The sequence below is a fragment of the Salvelinus namaycush genome, chromosome 14 (genome assembly GCF_016432855.1).
Source record: "Salvelinus namaycush isolate Seneca chromosome 14, SaNama_1.0, whole genome shotgun sequence".
NCBI lineage: Eukaryota > Metazoa > Chordata > Actinopteri > Salmoniformes > Salmonidae > Salvelinus > Salvelinus namaycush.
In genome coordinates, this window is record NC_052320.1 from 924,839 (window position 1) to 942,798 (window position 17,960).

The 17,960-nt window shown below is 46.8% G+C and overlaps 1 protein-coding gene across 4 annotated transcripts in view; it reads right to left on the bottom strand.

Annotated features, from left to right (window-relative positions):
• Positions 1–469: 469 nt before the first annotated feature.
• Positions 470–17,960, bottom strand: part of oprl1 (opiate receptor-like 1) — a 44,360-nt gene continuing 26,869 nt past the window's right edge. The window contains exons 2-5 of one of the 4 annotated variants that reach the window (XM_039007505.1): positions 15,711–16,053; positions 15,434–15,445; positions 10,608–10,617; positions 470–996 (exon numbers count right to left, since the gene is read on the bottom strand). In XM_039007505.1, coding sequence (XP_038863433.1) covers positions 470–996; positions 10,608–10,617; positions 15,434–15,445; positions 15,711–16,053 — 892 coding nt within the window. Of the gene's footprint in view, positions 997–2,150; positions 2,171–10,607; positions 10,618–12,786; positions 12,793–15,433; positions 15,446–15,693; positions 16,054–17,960 lie in introns of all 4 variants that reach the window. The other 3 variants (XM_039007506.1, XM_039007504.1, XM_039007507.1) reach the window with 3 other exon arrangements.

A 17,960-nucleotide genomic window follows, 5' to 3' on the forward strand; every position in this document is an offset into this window, starting at 1 on the left:
AACGACAACATCATTAATCAACCAATCAGAGTTGAGATAAGCGTGAGCAAAAACTGTTGACATTCGCGGAAATGGTCCTTGACGCACACAGACCTAAACTCTGAACGTAATCGACCTGAAAATGATTCACCCAACTAAATAAAGACAACATGACATCCATTTAAATAACATCCATGTTTAGTAAAGACACAGAGAAGCCCCTTAGTCCCTAGTAGAAGGTCCGTTAGACTACCTGACCCTGCTGTTCGGCCTCCAAACAGCTCTGGCCTAGATCCGGCCCCAACCAGGCCATTCGGACAGTGTCCCTGCCCCTGCCTTGGGCCACCTCCGGTCCTCTTCCTCGGCCTGTCCCTGGGCCGACGTGCTGCTAGAGGGTAGTGATCTGGGTGAGCTCCGTGTTGGAGTTCCCTGTCCCTTGGTGGTGGTTGTTCTGGGGCTCCTGGCAGACCAGGGGTAGCTCCACGCCTAGTCATGCGGGGTTTGTATTCCCGTCCGCCGTCTTGCAATTGTAGGCCACCTCGCGGGCGATGCTCCTCATCCGACCCGACTGCTGCCGGCTGTCCAGGCGGAACGGACCCGGGTGGCAGAACTCCCTGAAGCACCTCTTGAAGTTCTCGTCCAGGAAGGCGTAGAGAACTGGGTTAAGACTGCTGTTGACGTAGCCCAGCGCGATACAGAAGTGCATCAGGGCCATGGTGAGGAGGCTACTCAGGTTGAAGCCCAACGACTGGGCCAGAGCCATGATCTGGACGGGGGTCCAACAGACCACGAAGGCTGCCACGACGACCAGGACCATGCGAGTGATGCGGCGCAGGTTACGGTCCTTCTCCTTGGAGCCGGACAGGATGCGGACGCTGCGAAGGCGCTTCACCATCAGGCTGTAGCAGACACTGATGATGGCCACCGGGATGAGGAAGGAGAAGAGGAAGACGCAGGTGCCGAACACCGGGTCCCAGTAGCTACGAGGGTCCGGGAGGACTACGATACACTCTACACCTAGGAGGAGGACAGGGCATATGTTAGGGGTTAGGACACGAGGGTTAAGGGTTAGGACATAGGTTAGGGTTACTGTAGGGGTTGGGGTTAGGCACGAGGGTTAAGGGTTAGGACATAGGTTAGGGTTACTGTAGGGGTTGGGGTTAGGACACGAGTGTTGGGACAGAGGATAGGGTTACTGTAGGGGTTGGGGTTAGGACACGAGTGTTGGGACATAGGTTAGGGTTACTGTAGGGGTTGGGGTTAGGACACGAGTGTTGGGACATAGGTTAGGACACACCACCTACAGGGACAGGACACAGAAGAAGACTATTGTCCAATATCTACAAATGTCCAACAGAAATGTGTGTTCTGCTCCCAACCCCACATCCTGTACACACACATAGGACCAAGGGTTTAGTACATAGGACCAAGGGTTTAGTACATAGGACTAAGTGTTTAGTACATAGGACCAAGGGTTTACTACATAGGACCAAGGGTTTAGTACATAGGACTAAGGGTTTAGTACATAGGACCAAGGGTTTAGCACATAGGACCAATGGTTTAGTACATAGGACTAAGGGTTTAGTACATAGGACTAAGGGATTAGTACATAGGACCAAGGGTTTAGCACATAGGACCAAGGGTTTAGTACATAGGACCAAGGGATTAGTACATAGGACCAAGGGTTTAGTACATAGGACCAAGGGATTAGTACATAGGACCAAGGGTTTAGTACAGATGACCAAGGGATTAGTACATAGTACCAAGGGTTTAGCAGTTTAGTACATAGGACCAAGGAATTAGTACATAGGACCAAGGGTTTAGTACATAGGACCAAGGAATTAGTACATAGGACCAAGGGTTTAGCAGCAAGTGTCCAGGGGGAGTTCCCTGACAAGTGGGCGGCCCTTGACAAGGGTGTGTTCCCTGACAAATCCCCTTCTTTCTTCTCATTGGCTCTAAGGCCGACTATATGCCCCCCAAGACAGACAGTCCCTTCTCACGAGAGTTAGACTTCTCTTGTCACGCGTAATAAGGAAATGAACAAGAATCAGCTGGAGCTCGTGTACAATGGCGTCACTAAGTTACAACAGCCACAAAGTCATAATTATGGCTAAACCGCAAGGAGAGTGAGGGAGTGCTGCATCAGATGACCTGGCCTCCACACTCACCCGACATCACCCCAATTGAGCTTGTTTGGGATCAGTTGGAAACGCAGAGGGAAGAAAAAGCAGCCAACAAGTGCTCAGCATACGTGGGAACTCCTTCAAGACTGTTGGAAAAGCATTCCTCATTTTATCTGTCCACGTTCAACAACAGAAGAGAGTGTCTATTTGGGAGTCATTATATCTTCTGTTGTTGACCGTAGACAGATAGAATGACTCCCAAATAGACACTGAAATAGACCACTCTCTTCTGTTGTTGATGCCTTTTCACTCACAAAATAAAACAAATCAGCGTATAAATAAATGATATAACACAATCCAAAATACACTCAAAACTCAACACCTTGTGGTTGAAGATGCTGTCCACAAGCTTTTAATTCTGTTTTTTTCCGGGTATAATCACTTTGACTGTGACATCTGACAGCCTGCCTTTTAAATCTGCCTCTACATCCAAGCAGCTGAGAACTCTTGACAGCCCTATAGCTCTGTAATACAAAACACAATTCAGTTTTTACGAACCCTGGCTGGCAGCCTGAAATGAGCCTGGATCAAATCAACTTCACAAGACGATTTCTAAGTTCATATTTTTTTTTTAAAGAACCACTTGTCATTGGTGTGAAGAAGAAACCTCTCTGTCTCTCTGTATGTCTCTGTGTGTGTCTCTGTCTCTCTGTCTCTCTGTCTCTCTCTCTGTCTCTCTCTCTCTCTCTCTCTCTCTCTCTCTCTCTCTCTCTCTCTCTCTCTCTCTCTCTCTGGTGATTAAGAAGATGCTCGCAAATCCAGTTCAAAGCTTCTTTCTAGGGTGCATCCCAAATGGAACCCTATTCTCTATAATGTGCACTACTTTAGTGCCCTTGTCAAAGGTAGTGCACTAAATAGGGAATAGGGTTTCATTTGGGACACAGGCGCTCGTCTACAGTACATTGCATTAAACATGTCTTGCCCACTCTATAGTTCTGGAGAGCTCACCCGAACCTGAATGTCTTCCTACCCTTTAGGATTATTATTAACACGCTGGCGTTGTTAATAATAAATAGCAGAATAATAACTGCAAATTAAATAATGCTGATATTGAAAAACGTACACCCAAGGTAGGCTACTGCCCCTTTAAGAGCAAGAATGGATTTAATACCATACAGTGTGATTCTCACCAAATATATTGTCTTCTCACACTATTCTAACTCCACAATCAATAAACAATGTTTATTATTCTGCTATTTCTGCTGTTACCAATCATTTGTACATGTTAATAGCATCTTCTGATTACAATTAGTTCAAAGATGAGACAATAATTGTAATCTATTAGCTTGGCTCTCTTAGCCTATAGATCACATATTGCAAACAAATAATCTGAACTAAAAACTGCTGGAATTTATCTGCATCAATGACAATCGCTAATCAATATCCAAAAACAACCACGTTTTCTTCACATATTCTCTCTATTGAGGCTCCAATGTGAGGGGTTATAACAGTAGTCTAGTGTGAGGGGTTATAACAGTAGTCTAGTGTGAGGGGTTATAACAGTAGTCTAGAGTGAGGGGTTATAACAGTAGTCTAGTGTGAGGGGTTATAACAGTAGTCTAGTGTGAGGGGTTATAACAGTAGTCTAGTTTGAGGGGTTATAACAGTAGTCTAGTGTGAGGGGTTATAACAGTAGTCTAGTGTGAGGGGTTATAACAGTAGTCTAGCGTGAGGGGTTATAACAGTAGTCTAGGGTGAGGGGTTATAACAGTAGTCTAGTGTGAGGGGTTATAACAGTAGTCTAGTGTGAGGGGTTATAACAGTAGTCTAGTGTGAGTGGTTATAACAGTAGTCTAGTGTGAGGGGTTATAACAGTAGTCTAGTATGAGGGGTTATAACAGTAGTCTAGTGTGAGGGGTTATAACAGTAGTCTAGTGTGAGGGGTTATAACAGTAGTCTAGTGTGAGGGGTTATAACAGTAGTCTAGCGTGAGGGGTTATAACAGTAGTCTAGTGTGAGGGGTTTATAACAGTAGTCTAGTGTGAGGGGTTATAACAGTAGTCTAGGGTGAGGGGTTATAACAGTAGTCTAGTGTGAGGGGTTATAACAGTAGTCTAGTGTGAGAGGTTATAACAGTAGTCTAGTGTGAGGGGTTATAACAGTAGTCTAGTGTGAGGGGTTATAACAGTAGTCTAGTGTGAGGGGTTATAACAGTAGTCTAGCGTGAGGGGTTATAACAGTAGTCTAGCGTGAGGGGTTATAACAGTAGTCTAGTGTGAGGGGTTATAACAGTAGTCTGGCGTGAGGGGTTATAACAGTAGTCTAGGGTGAGGGGTTATAACAGTAGTCTAGTGTGAGGGGTTATAACAGTAGTCTAGTGTGAGGGGTTATAACAGTAGTCTAGTGTGAGGGGTTATAACAGTAGTCTAGTGTGAGGGGTTATAACAGTAGTCTAGTGTGAGGGGTTATAACAGTAGTCTAGTGTGAGGGGTTATAACAGTAGTCTAGTGTGAGGGGTTATAACAGTAGTCTAGTGTGAGGGGTTATAACAGTAGTCTAGTGTGAGGGGTTATAACAGTAGTCTAGTATGAGGGGTTATAACAGTAGTCTAGTGTGAGGGGTTATAACAGTAGTGTGTATGTTTTATGTTCACATTGCTCTCTCCCCACTCTCCTTCCCCTCTCCCCTCTCTCCTTCTCCTCTCCCTCTCCCCTCTATCCGTCCCCTCTCCCCTCTATCCTTCCCCTCTCCCCTCTATCCTTCCCCTCTCCCCTCTATCCTTCCCCTCTCCCCTCTATCCTTCCCCTCTCCTCTCTATCCTTCCCCTCCCCCCTCTCTCCCTCCCCTCTCTCCTTACCATCTCCCCCACCCCTCTCTCCTTCCTCTCTCCCCTACCCCTCTCCCTATCCCCTCTCTCGTTCCCCTCTCCCCTACCCCTCTCTCGTTCCCCTCTCTCCTTCCCCTCTCCCTTCTCTCCTTCCCCTCTCCCTTCTCACCCTTCTCCCCTCCCTTCCCCTCTCCCTTCTCTCCTTCCCTTCTCCCTTCTCTCCTTCTCCTCTCCCCATCCCCTCTTTCGTTCCCCTCTCTCCTTCCCCTACCCCTCCCCATCTCCCCTCTCTCTGTCACGCCCTGGCCTTAGTATTATTTGTTTTATTTATTATTTTAGTTAGGTCAGGGTGTGACATGGGGTATGTGTGTATTTTGGGGTATTATATGGTAGAGGGGGTGTTGGTTGTAGTTTATGGTTTTGTGTTGAGTGTATGTATCTAGCTGTGTCTAGGGGTGTGTAGTTTACTAGGAAAGTCTATGGTGGCCGGAATGGGTTCTCAATTAGAGACAGCTGATTTCTGTTGTCTCTAATTGGGAGCCATATTTAAGGCTGCCATAGGCTTTAGCTGTTTGTGGGTCATTGTATATGTATATGTCGACGTAAGTAGTTTGTGTGTGCACTTGCGTTTGAAGTTTCACGATCGTTTGTTGTTTTTGTTAGTGTGGTTTAAGTGTTTTCGTGTTCATCTTCGTCGTTATAATAAAGAAGATGTATTCATATCATGTTGCGCCTTGGTCCTCTCATTCATGTCAACACGATCGTGACACTCTCCTTCCCCTCTCCTCTCTCCTTCCCCTCTCTCCTTCTCCCCTTCTCTCTTCTCCCCTACCCCTCTCCATCTCCTCTCTCTCCTTCCCCTCTCCTTCTCCCTCCTTCCCCTCTCTCTTTCTCCTCTCCTTATCCCCTTCTTCCTACCCCCTACCCCTCTCTATCTCCTCTCTCTCCTTCCCCTCTCCTCTCTCCTTCCCCGATACAATCTGTGTTACATCTCCTCAGCCCCAAATACCCTCAGCTGTGTACCAAAACAAGTGGCGGGGCTGCCGTTTTGATTAAAAATTATTTCCTTTAGACCTCAACTAAATAAAGCTCTGATGGTATACAAGTCAGGCAAGGACAGTACCTACAGTATAAAGACTACAGGTTAGGACAGCACCTACAGTATAAAGACTACAGGTTAGGACAGCACCTACAGTATAAAATCCATATGTGGAGACTAAAAATTCCTTTGTGGCTGGAGGATGAGCGGTGCTCGATGTAACCTTCCTTTTCTCTCATCCTTTCTCCTCATAGTTTATTCTCTTCTTTTCTCCCCCCCTCTCCTCCTCTCTCCCACCCCCACATCCTCACTCCCACCCCCTCCTCTCCTCCTCTCTCCCACCCCCCATACTCACTCCCACCCCCTCCTCCCCTCCTCTCTCCCACCCCGCCTCTCCTCCTCTCTCCCGCCCCCTCCTCTCCTCCTCTCTCCCACCCCCTCCCCTCTCCCACCCCCTCCTCCTCTCCACCCCCTCCTCCCCTGCAACTCTCTCCCACCCCCTCCTCCTCTCCTCCTCTCCATCCCCTCCTCTCCACCTCCTCTCCCACCCCCTCCTCCTCTCCTCCTCTCTCCCACCCCCTCCTTCCTTCCTGCTCTCTCCCACCCCCTCCTCCTCTCTCCCACCCCTCCTCTCCTCCTCTCCTCCTCTCTCCCACCCCCTCCTCTCCTCGTCTCTCCCACGGTGGGTATGCACTCCGTTCATTAAGTCGTAAACAACCACATAAGAACCATTTCTTCTCTCTTTCTTTCTCTCTTTGTTTGATTGTTTCTCTCTCTCTCTCTCTAGACGGTGTGTTTGAGTGAATCACTGAGGAGTGTGTGTGTGTGTGTGTGTGTGTGTGTGTGTGTGTGTGTGTGTGTGTGTGTGTGTGTGTGTGTGTGTGTGTGTGTGTGTGTGTGTGTGTGTGTGTGTGTGTGTGTGAATCACTGTGTGTGTGTGAGTGGGTGTGTGCGCGAATCACTGTGTGTGTGAGTGGGTGTGTGTGTGAGTGGGTGTGTTATATGATCAAGATTACATATCAATGACATGGTCTCTTACTTAATAGAGTGAGCTTACTATTTTTAACGGGCTTCCATTCATTTATTGGTAATGACAATACAGTTTTCTATTAAATTGCTTGTACTTAATTTCAGAAGTCTAAACATTGTATTGAGGTAAATTATCCCCAGTGTTTACCATGTTCTGGATCAGGACAACCAGGACTACAATGAAGTGTTTTAACCATGTTCTGGTTCAGGACAACCAGGACTACAATGAAGTGTTTTACCATGTTCTGGTTCAGGACAACCAGGACTACAATGAAGTGTTTAACCATGTTCTGGTTCAGGACAACCAGGACTACAATGAAGTGTTTTACCATGTTCTGGTTCAGGACAACCAGGACTACAATGAAGTGTTTTACCATGTTCTGGTTCAGGACAACCAGGACTACAATGAAGTGTTTAACCATGTTCTGGTTCAGGACAACCAGGACTACAATGAAGTGTTTTACCATGTTCTGGTTCAGGACAACCAGGACTACAATGAAGTGTTTAACCATGTTCTGGTTCAGGACAACCAGGACTACAATGAAGTGTTTTACCATGTTCTGGTTCAGGACAACCAGGACTACAATGAAGTGTTTAACCATGTTCTGGTTCAGGACAACCAGGACTACAATGAAGTGTTTTACCATGTTCTGGTTCAGGACAACCAGGACTACAATGAAGTGTTTTACCATGTTCTGGATCAGGACAACCAGGACTACAATGAAGTGTTTTACCATGTTCTGGCTCAGGACAACCAGGACTACAATGAAGTGTTTAACCATGTTCTGGTTCAGGACAACCAGGACTACAATGAAGTGTTTAACCATGTTCTGGTTCAGGACAACCTGGACTACACTGAAGGGTTCAGGACAACCAGGACTACAATGAAGTGTTTTAACCATGTTCTGGTTCAGGACAACCAGGACTACAATGAAGTGTTTTAACCATGTTCTGGTTCAGGACAACCAGGACTACAATGAAGTGTTTTACCATGTTCTGGTTCAGGACAACCTGGACTACAATGAAGTGTTTTACCATGTTCTGGTTCAGGACAACCAGGACTACAATGAAGTGTTTAACCATGTTCTGGTTCAGGACAACCAGGACTACAATGAAGTGTTTTACCATGTTCTGGTTCAGGACAACCTGGACTACAATGAAGTGTTTAACCATGTTCTGGTTCAGGACAACCAGGACTACAATGAAGTGTTTTAACCATGTTCTGGTTCAGGACAACCAGGACTACAATGAAGTGTTTAACCATGTTCTGGTTCAGGACAACCTGGACTACAATGAAGTGTTTAACCATGTTCTGGTTCAGGACAACCAGGACTACAATGAAGTGTTTTACCATGTTCTGGTTCAGGACAACCAGGACTACAATGAAGTGTTTTACCATGTTCTGGTTCAGGACAACCAGGACTACAATGAAGTGTTTTACCATGTTCTGGTTCAGGACAACCAGGACTACAATGAAGTGTTTTACCATGTTCTGGTTCAGGACAACCAGGACTACAATGAAGTGTTTAACCATGTTCTGGTTCAGGACAACCAGGACTACAATGAAGTGTTTTACCATGTTCTGGTTCAGGACAACCAGGACTACAATGAAGTGTTTTACCATGTTCTGGTTCAGGACAACCAGGACTACAATGAAGTGTTTTACCATGTTCTGGTTCAGGACAACCAGGACTACAATGAAATGTTTTACCATGTTCTGGTTCAGGACAACCAGGACTACAATGAAGTGTTTTACCATGTTCTGGTTCAGGACAACCTGGACTACAATGAAGTGTTTTACCATGTTCTGGTTCAGGACAACCTGGACTACAATGAAGTGTTTAACCATGTTCTGGTTCAGGACAACCTGGACTACAATGAAGTGTTTAACCATGTTCTGGTTCAGGACAACCTGGACTACACTGAAGGGTTCAGGACAACCAGGACTACAATGAAGTGTTTAACCATGTTCTGGTTCAGGACAACCTGGACTACAATGAAGTGTTTTACCATGTTCTGGTTCAGGACAACCAGGACTACAATGAATTGTTCTACCATGTTCTGGTTCAGGACAACCAGGACTACAATGAAGTGTTTTACCATGTTCTGGTTCAGGACAACCAGGACTACAATGAAGTGTTTTACCATGTTCTGGTTCAGGACAACCAGGACTACAATGAAGTGTTTTACCATGTTCTGGTTCAGGACAACCAGGACTACAATGAAGTGTTTTACCATGTTCTGGTTCAGGAGAACCTGGACTACAATGAAGTGTTTAACCATGTTCTGGTTCAGGACAACCTGGACTACAATGAAGTGTTTTACCATGTTCTGGTTCAGGACAACCAGGACTACAATGAATTGTTCTACCATGTTCTGGTTCAGGACAACCAGGACTACAATGAAGTGTTTTACCATGTTCTGGTTCAGGACAACCAGGACTACAATGAAGTGTTTTACCATGTTCTGGTTCAGGACAACCAGGACTACAATGAAGTGTTTTACCATGTTCTGGTTCAGGACAACCAGGACTACAATGAAGTGTTTTACCATGTTCTGGTTCAGGACAACCAGGACTACAATGAAGTGTTTTACCATGTTCTGGTTCAGGACAACCAGGACTACAATGAAGTGTTTAACCATGTTCTGGTTCAGGACAACCAGGACTACAATGAAGTGTTTTACCATGTTCTGGTTCAGGACAACCTGGACTACAAGTAGGACACACAACTATTTGACATAAACAGTTGAATTCATGAGTTTCAATGTCAAATGTTAATTATAGACACTATGATCTTCTAGGTAGAATAACCCCTTACGGTATTATAGACACTATGTCCTGGGATTTACTATGATCTTCTATGTAGAAGAGCCCCTTACAGTATTATAGACACTATGTCCTGGGATTTCCTATTGTATTCTTGTCACGCCCTGGCCTTAGTATTCTTTGTTTTCTTTATTATTTTAGTTAGGTCAGGGTGTGACATGGGTATTTATGTGGGTTTTGTAGTGTCCAGGGTGATTGTAAGGTTTAGGGGGTTTTATTTAGAGTAGTTGGGTTTATGTTTAGTATAGTTGTCTAGCTGTGTCTATGTTGGGTGTAGTTGTCTAGGAAAGTCTATGGTTGCCTGAATGGGTTCCCAATTAGAGACAGCTGGTTTCTGTTGTCTCTGATTGGGAGCCATATTTAAGGTAGCCATAGGCTTTAGTTTGTTGTGGGGAATTGTCTATGTCTGAACGTTTGTAGCCGGGGTGTGTGCACTACGTTTATTAGCTTCACGGTCGTTTATTGTTTTGGTAGTTTGTAAGTGTTTTGTTTCGTTTTGCCTTCTTCAATAATAAAAGAAGATGGCTTATTTTCCACATGCTGCGTCTTGGTCCGTCTCTCCATCCAATATTTCCTCCCATGTCCATGAGTCCTGGTTACTTTGCCGCTGTTGTTGGTTCCGCTCATGCTGCTTGATCCAATGTTAGGTGGGGAATTCTGTCACGATCGTGTGGAGGAGAGACGGACCAAGACGCAGCATGTGGAAAATAAGCCATCTTCTTTTATTATTGAAGAAGGCAAAACGAAACAAAACACTTACAAACTACCAAAACAATAAACGACCGTGAAGCTAATAAACGTAGTGCACACACCCCGGCTACAAACGTTCAGACATAGACAATTCCCCACAACAAACTAAAGCCTATGGCTACCTTAAATATGGCTCCCAATCAGAGACAACAGAAACCAGCTGTCTCTAATTGGGAACCCATTCAGGCAACCATAGACTTTCCTAGACAACTACACCCAACATAGACACAGCTAGACAACTATACTAAACATAAACCCAACTACTCTAAATAAAACCCCCTAAACCTTACAATCACCCTGGACACTACAAAACCCACATAAATACCCATGTCACACCCTGACCTAACTAAAATAATAAAGAAAACAAAGAATACTAAGGCCAGGGCGTGACAATTCTATGTAGTATAACCCCTTACAGTATTATAGACACTATGTCCTGGGATTTACTATGATCTTTTATGTAGTAGAACCCCTTACAGTATTATAGATACTATGTCCTGGGATTTACTATGGTCTTCTATGTAGTAGAACCCCTGACAGTATTATAGACACTATGTCCTGGGATTTACTATGGTCTTCTATGTAGAAAAACCCCTTACAGTATTATAGACACTATGACCTGGGATTTACTATGATCTTCTATATAGAAGAACTTCTTATCTTCTAACACAGCGTTTCCCAAACTCGGTCCTGGGGCCCCCTGGATGCACGTTTTGGTTTTTGGCCCGAACACGACACAGTTGATTCAAATGATCAAAGCTCGATGGTTAGTTGATTATTTTCAAATCAGCTGTGTAGTGCTAGGGCACCCCCCCCCCCCCCCCAAAACCAAAACATGCCCCCTTTGGGGGGGTCCCGCCTGTTCTAACGACTCTTGTGTCACGCCCTGACCATAGTTTGCTTTGTATGTTTTATGTTTTGTTTGGTCAGGGTGTGATCTGTGTGGGCATTCTATGTTGTATGTCTGGTTTGTATATTTCTATGTGTTTGGCCTGATATGGTTCTCAATCAGAGACAGGTGTTTTGCGTTGTCTCTGATTGGGAACCATATTTAGGTAGTCTGTTTTGTATTGTGGGTTGTGGGTGATTGTCTATGTTATGTTGCACGTTAGCACAGTGTTTATTATAGCGGTCACGTTCGTCTTATTCGTTTTGTTGTTTTTTTGTTTAATTTTCTTCATTAAAATCTAGAAGAATGTATTCAAACCGCGCTGCACTTTGGTCCGCCTCTTACGACGTTTGTGACATCATGTGTGTCTTGTGATGATGTCACAGAGCAAAACATGTATTGTACGTGTTTGGGAGTCTTTTGGGTCATAATAATAGTTTGTAGCTTGTAGATCTGACAGATATAGATATGTGGGGCATATATCTAACGGATATAGATGTGTGGGACATAGATCTGAGGGACATAGATCTAACAATTATAGATGTGTGGGACATAGATCTAGTTAATAGTTTGTAGTTTGTTGACTCATAGACTAGAGCTCGAACACACAATGTTTAAAAATAGTTTCGAAGTCCAAAAACGCTACGGTGGGACTCTATGCCATTTAAGCACACACAGTGCTTTCAGGAAAAGCATACAGACCTGTTGACTTTTTCCACATTATATATTACAGACTTATTCTATAATTGATCATCCCTCAGAAATCTACACACAATACCCCATAACGACAAAGGGAAAACAGAAATACCATATTTACATAAGTATTCAGACCCTTTGCTAGGAGACTCAAAATTGAGCTCAGGTGCATCCTGTTTCCATTGATCATCCTTGAGATGTTTCTACAACTTGATTCTAGTCCACCTGTGGTAAATTCAATTGATTGGACATGATTTGGAAAGGCACACACCTGTCTATATAAGGTCCCACAGTTGACAGTGCATGTCAGACAAAAAACCAAGCCATGTGATTGAAGGAATTGTCCGTAGAGCCCCGAGACAGTATTGTGTGGAGGCACAAATCTGGGGAAGGGTACCAAAATAATTCTGCAGCATTGAAGGTCCCCAAGAACACAGTGGCCTCATCATTCTTAAATGGAAGAAGTTTGGAACCACCAAGACTCTTCCTAGAGCTGGCCACCCGGCCAACCTGAGCAATCAGGGGGAGAAGGGCCTTGGTCAGGGAGGTGACCAAGAACCCGATGGTTACTCTGACAGAGATCCAGAGTTCCTGTGTGGAGATGGGAGAACCTTCTAGAAGCACAACCATCTCTGCAGCACTCCACCAATCAGGCCTTTATGGTAGAGTGGCCAGACGGAAGCCATTCCTCAGTAAAAGGCACGTGACAGCCCGCTCTGAGTTTGCCAAAAGGCACCTAAAGACTTTCAGACCATGAGAAACAAGATTCTCTGGTCTGATGAAACCAAGATTGAACTCTTTGGTCTGAATGCCAAGCGTCACGTCTGGAGGAAACCTGGCACCATCCCTACGGTGAAGCATGGTGGTGGCAGCATCATGCTGTGGGGATATTTTTCAGCGACAGAGACTGGGAGACTAGTCAGGATCGAGGAAAAGATAAACAGAGCAAAGTACAGAGAAATCCTCGATGAAAACCTGCTCCAGAGCGATCAGGACCTCAGACTGGGGCGACTGTTCACATTCCAACAGTACAACGACCCTAAGCACACAGCCAAGACAACGCAGTACTGGCTTCGGGACAAGTCTCTGAATGTCCTTGAGTGGCCCCGCCAGAGCCTGGACTTGAACAAGATCTAAGATCTCTGGAGAGACCTGAAAATAGCAGTGAAGCAATGCTTCCTCAAACTGGTACCTCTAACAGTCTGATGTTTAATTCATTGTCTTAAAATATGCTTGTGAATCATTAATGAGTTCTCTATGAGCCCTGCAGGGACTGGGTCTACAGACTATAGAGATATCACATTCAGCCTACGGTGCTCCCTCTCTCTCTCTCTCTCTCTCTCTCTCACTACTGCCTCTCTCTCTCTCTCTCTCTCTCTCTCTCTCTCTCTCTCTCTCTCTCTCTCTCTCTCTCTCTCTCTCTCTCTCTCTCTCTCTCTCTCTCTCTCTCTCACTACTGCCTCTCTCTCTCTCACTACTGCCTCTCCCTCTCCCTCCCTCCCTCCCTCCCTCCCTCCCTCCCTCCCTCCCTCCCTCCCTCCCTCCCTCCCTCCCTCCCTCCCTCCCTCCCTCCCTCCCCTTTGCTTTCTTCTTATTCTCTGCCTTTTTCCTGTCTGCTCCTCCTCTGTCCATGAGGAACATGTCCTTTAGTGGCTTCTGAAGTGGAGGAGAACAGACGGTGATTCTCTTCATGTGTCTTGGTGTTGTTGCACTGAACTAGACGGTAAACAGTCTCTACTCCACTGACCTAATGGTAAGGAATTTATCACAGTCTGTAGCTGTAGTGACCTTTTCACTGTTACTGCTATTGTCACTATCTCCACACACTAAAATACACACACACGCACACGTGTGTGTGTGTGTGTGTGTGTGTGTGTGTGTGTGTGTGTGTGTGTGTGTGTGTGTGTGTGTGTGTGTGTGTGTGTGTGTGTGTGTGTGTGTGTGTGTGTGTGTGTGTGTGTGTGTGTGTGTGTGTGTTTGTGTTTTTGATACTTCAAGGATAGGCCTGAGGGGAGGCTGTGATTGGATGCCCCTGGTCATATCACACACATTGCATTACACTCCCCCTACTAACCAGACCACATGGCACTCCCCCTAGAAACCAGACCACATGACACTCCCCCTAGTAACCAGACCACATGGCACTCCCCCTAGAAACCAGACCACATGACACTCCCCCTAGTAACCAGATCACATGACACTCCCCTTAGTAACCAGACCACATGACACTCCCCCTAGAAACCAGACCACATGACACCCCCCCTAGAAACTAGACCACACGACATTCCCCCTAGTAACCAGACCACATGACACTCCCCCTAGTAACCAGACCACATGACACTCCCCCTAGTAACCAGACCACATGACACTCCCCTTAATAACCAGACCACATGACACTCCCACTAGTAACCAGACCACATGATACTCCCCCTAGTAACCAGACCACATGACACTCCCTCTAGCTGACCCAGGAGGAACCAGACACCATGATACTCCCTCTAGCTGACCCAGGAGGAACCAGACACCATGATACTCCCTCTAGCTGACCCAGGAGGAACCAGACACCATGATACTCCCTCTAGCTGACCCAGGAGGAACCAGACACCATGATACCCCCTCTAGCTGACCCAGGAGGAACCAGACACCATGATACTCCCTCTAGCTGACCCAGGAGGAACCAGACACCATGATACTCCCTCTAGCTGACCCAGGGGGTACCAGACACCATGATACTCCCTCTAGCTGACCCAGGAGGAATCAGACACCATGATACTCCCTCTAGCTGACCCAGGAGGAACCAGACACCATGATACTCCCTCTAGCTGACCCAGGAGGAACCAGACACCATGATACTCCCTCTAGCTGACCCAGGAGGAACCAGACACCATGATACTCCATCTAGCTGACCCAGGAGGACCCAGACACCATGATACTCCCTCTAGCTGACCCAGGAGGACCCAGACATCATGATACTCCCTCTAGCTGACCCAGGAGGACCCAGACACCATGATACTCCCTCTAGCTGACCCAGGAGGAACCAGACACCATGATACTCCCTCTAGATGAACCAGGAGGAACCAGACACCATGATACTCCATCTAGCTGACCCAGGAGGACCCAGACTGCAGTATAATGATGTGCATTAGATGATCTACTCAGAAATGGAGGGAGGGAGGGAGGGAGGGCAAGATGAGAGATGGAGAGAGAGGGAGGGAGGGAGAGATGAGAATATCTGAATAGATTAATTTAGACGTCAATCTGATAGTAGAACAGATAAATCAGACTTGATAATGAACCAAACTAAATCCACTTTCTGTTGTTTTACCTACAGACAGACAGAAAGACAGAAAGACAGACAGACACAGACACAGACAGACAGACAGACACAGACAGACAGACAGACAGACAGACAGACAGACAGACAGACAGACAGACAGACAGACAGACAGACAGACAGACAGACAGACAGACAGACAGACAGACAGACAGAAAGACAGACAGACATAGACGGACGAACAGACCCAATGTAACCTACTGTTATGTTCCACCTCCACATCTCCCAACACCATGGCCGGTACCCCTATCGCCGACGCCAGGACCCACACACAGATGTTGACCACCTTGGCCTTGTGGGGCGTTCTCATGTCCAGGGCCTTGACCGGATGGCACACGGCCACGTAGCGATCCATGCTCATCACGGTCAGAGTAAAGGTGCTGGTGAACATGTTGTAGTAGTCGATGGAGACCACGGCCTTGCAGAGGGCGTTACCGAACGGCCAGAAGCCCAGGAACAAGTCTGTTCCCTGGAATGGTAAGGTAGCGAGAACCAAGGAGTCAGCCAGGGCCAGGTTAAATATGTAGATGTTGGTGGCTGTCTTCATCTTAGTGTACCTGGAGAAGAGGAGAGAGGGGAGGAGAGGGGAAGAGAGGAGAAGAGAGGGGAAGAGAGGAGAGGAGAGGGGAGGGCAGGAGAGGGGAAGAGAGGAGAGGAGAGGGGAAGAGAGGGGAAGAGAGGGGAAGAGAGGAGAGGAGAGGAGAGGAGAGGGGAGGAGAGGGGAGGAGAGGGGAAGAGAGGGGAAGAGAGGTGAAGAGAGGGGAAGAGAGGAGAAGAGAGGGGAAGAGAGGAGAGGGGAGGAGAGGGGAAGAGAGGGAGAGAGGAGAGGGGAGGAGAAGAGAGGAGAGGAGAGGAGAGGGGAAGAGAGGAGAGGAGAGGGGAAGAGAGGAGAGGAGAGGGGAGGAGATGAGAAAAGAGGAGAGGAGAGGGGAGGAGAGGGGAAGAGAGGAGAAGAGAGGGAAGGAGAGGGGAGGAGAAGAGAGGAGAGGGGGAGAATAGAGGGGGATGGAGAGGGAAGAGAGCGGGGAGGAGATAGGAGGAGAAGGGGGAGAGAGAGGGAGGGAGAAGAGGGGGAGGAGAGAGGGGGAGAGGGGGGAGATAGAGGGAGGGAGGAGAGGGGAGAGAGAGAGGTAGGAAATAGGAGGAGATAGGAGGAGAGGGGGGAGAGAGGGAGGGAGGAGAGAGGAGGAGAGAGGGTGGGAGGGGGAGAGGTATGCATAAGGGTGATTGATTGTGATCACATTGAGATAGTTTTCCATTGAAATAGAACATGTAAAGTCAGTTTGTTCTCTGCTGTGGTCTGCTGGTCCAAGTCAGTCCAAGCCTCAAACCAATAGAACATGTAAAGTCAGTTTGTTCTCTGCTGGGGTCTGCTGGTCCAAGTCAGTCCAAGCCTCAAACTAATAGAACATGTAAAGTCAGTTTGTTCTCTGCTGTGGTCTGCTGGTCCAAGTCAGTCCAAGCCTCAAACCGTCTCGTTGACAATCTTCAGTTCATCTCAGTTCCTACCAGGTGATAAAAACCTCACACACACAGCCGACTCCTGCTTTCAATTCAAAATGGAACAGAGTTACAAGGTTTACTTCTGACAGCAACAATAAGAAGCAATGGGATCATGCTGTGGGTATATAATTATAACAAGACTTCCTGTTACATAAGAAGTGGTGGATCTATTTTAAACCCTGTGTTACCAAGCGGGCCAAAATCCCCTGATCAACCAACCGATAGATATATGGAAATATAGAGAGGATGAAAGCCTTACGAAAGGTGTCAGACTAAATATTTACTGGAAGTACGTCTTTGGTCTCACTGAGCTGCATAGTCAACACTGACAAATCAGTGGTTCCAAACTCTGGTCCAGAAAACCAGAAACCTGCAGTGGCTTCCAATCTATAACGTGAAAATATCCCCCCCCCCCTTCCCTCTCCTCTCTTCTCCCCTCACCTCTCTTCTCCTCTCTTCTCCTCTCCTCTATTTTCCTCTCCTCTCTTCTCCTCTCTTCTCCTCCCCTCTCTTCTCCTCCCCTCTTCTCCTCTCCTCTCCTCCCCTTCCCTCTCCTCTCTTCTCCTCCCCTCTCTTCTCCTCTCCTCTCCTCTCTTCTCCTCTCCTCTCCTCTCTTCTCCTCCCCTCCCTCTCTTCTCATCTCTTGTCTTCTCCTCTCCTCCCTTCTCCTCCATCTCCTCCCTCTCTCCTCCCCCTCTCCCTGTCTCCTCCCTCCCTCTCACTCCCCCTTTCCTCCCCTTCTCCTCCTCTCCTCCCTACCTCTCCCCCTTTCCTCTCTACCGCTCCCCCTTTCCTCCCTCTCTCTTCTCTCTCCCCCTCTCCTCCCTCCCTCCTCTACACCGCTTCTACACATTTTGAAGATTTGCAGAGAGTCTCTTCTACAAAGAGAATATTTAATGTCTGCTCTGCATCTATATGAGTCTCGTCTCTACACAGCCTGACTACGTACACACTGCACTGG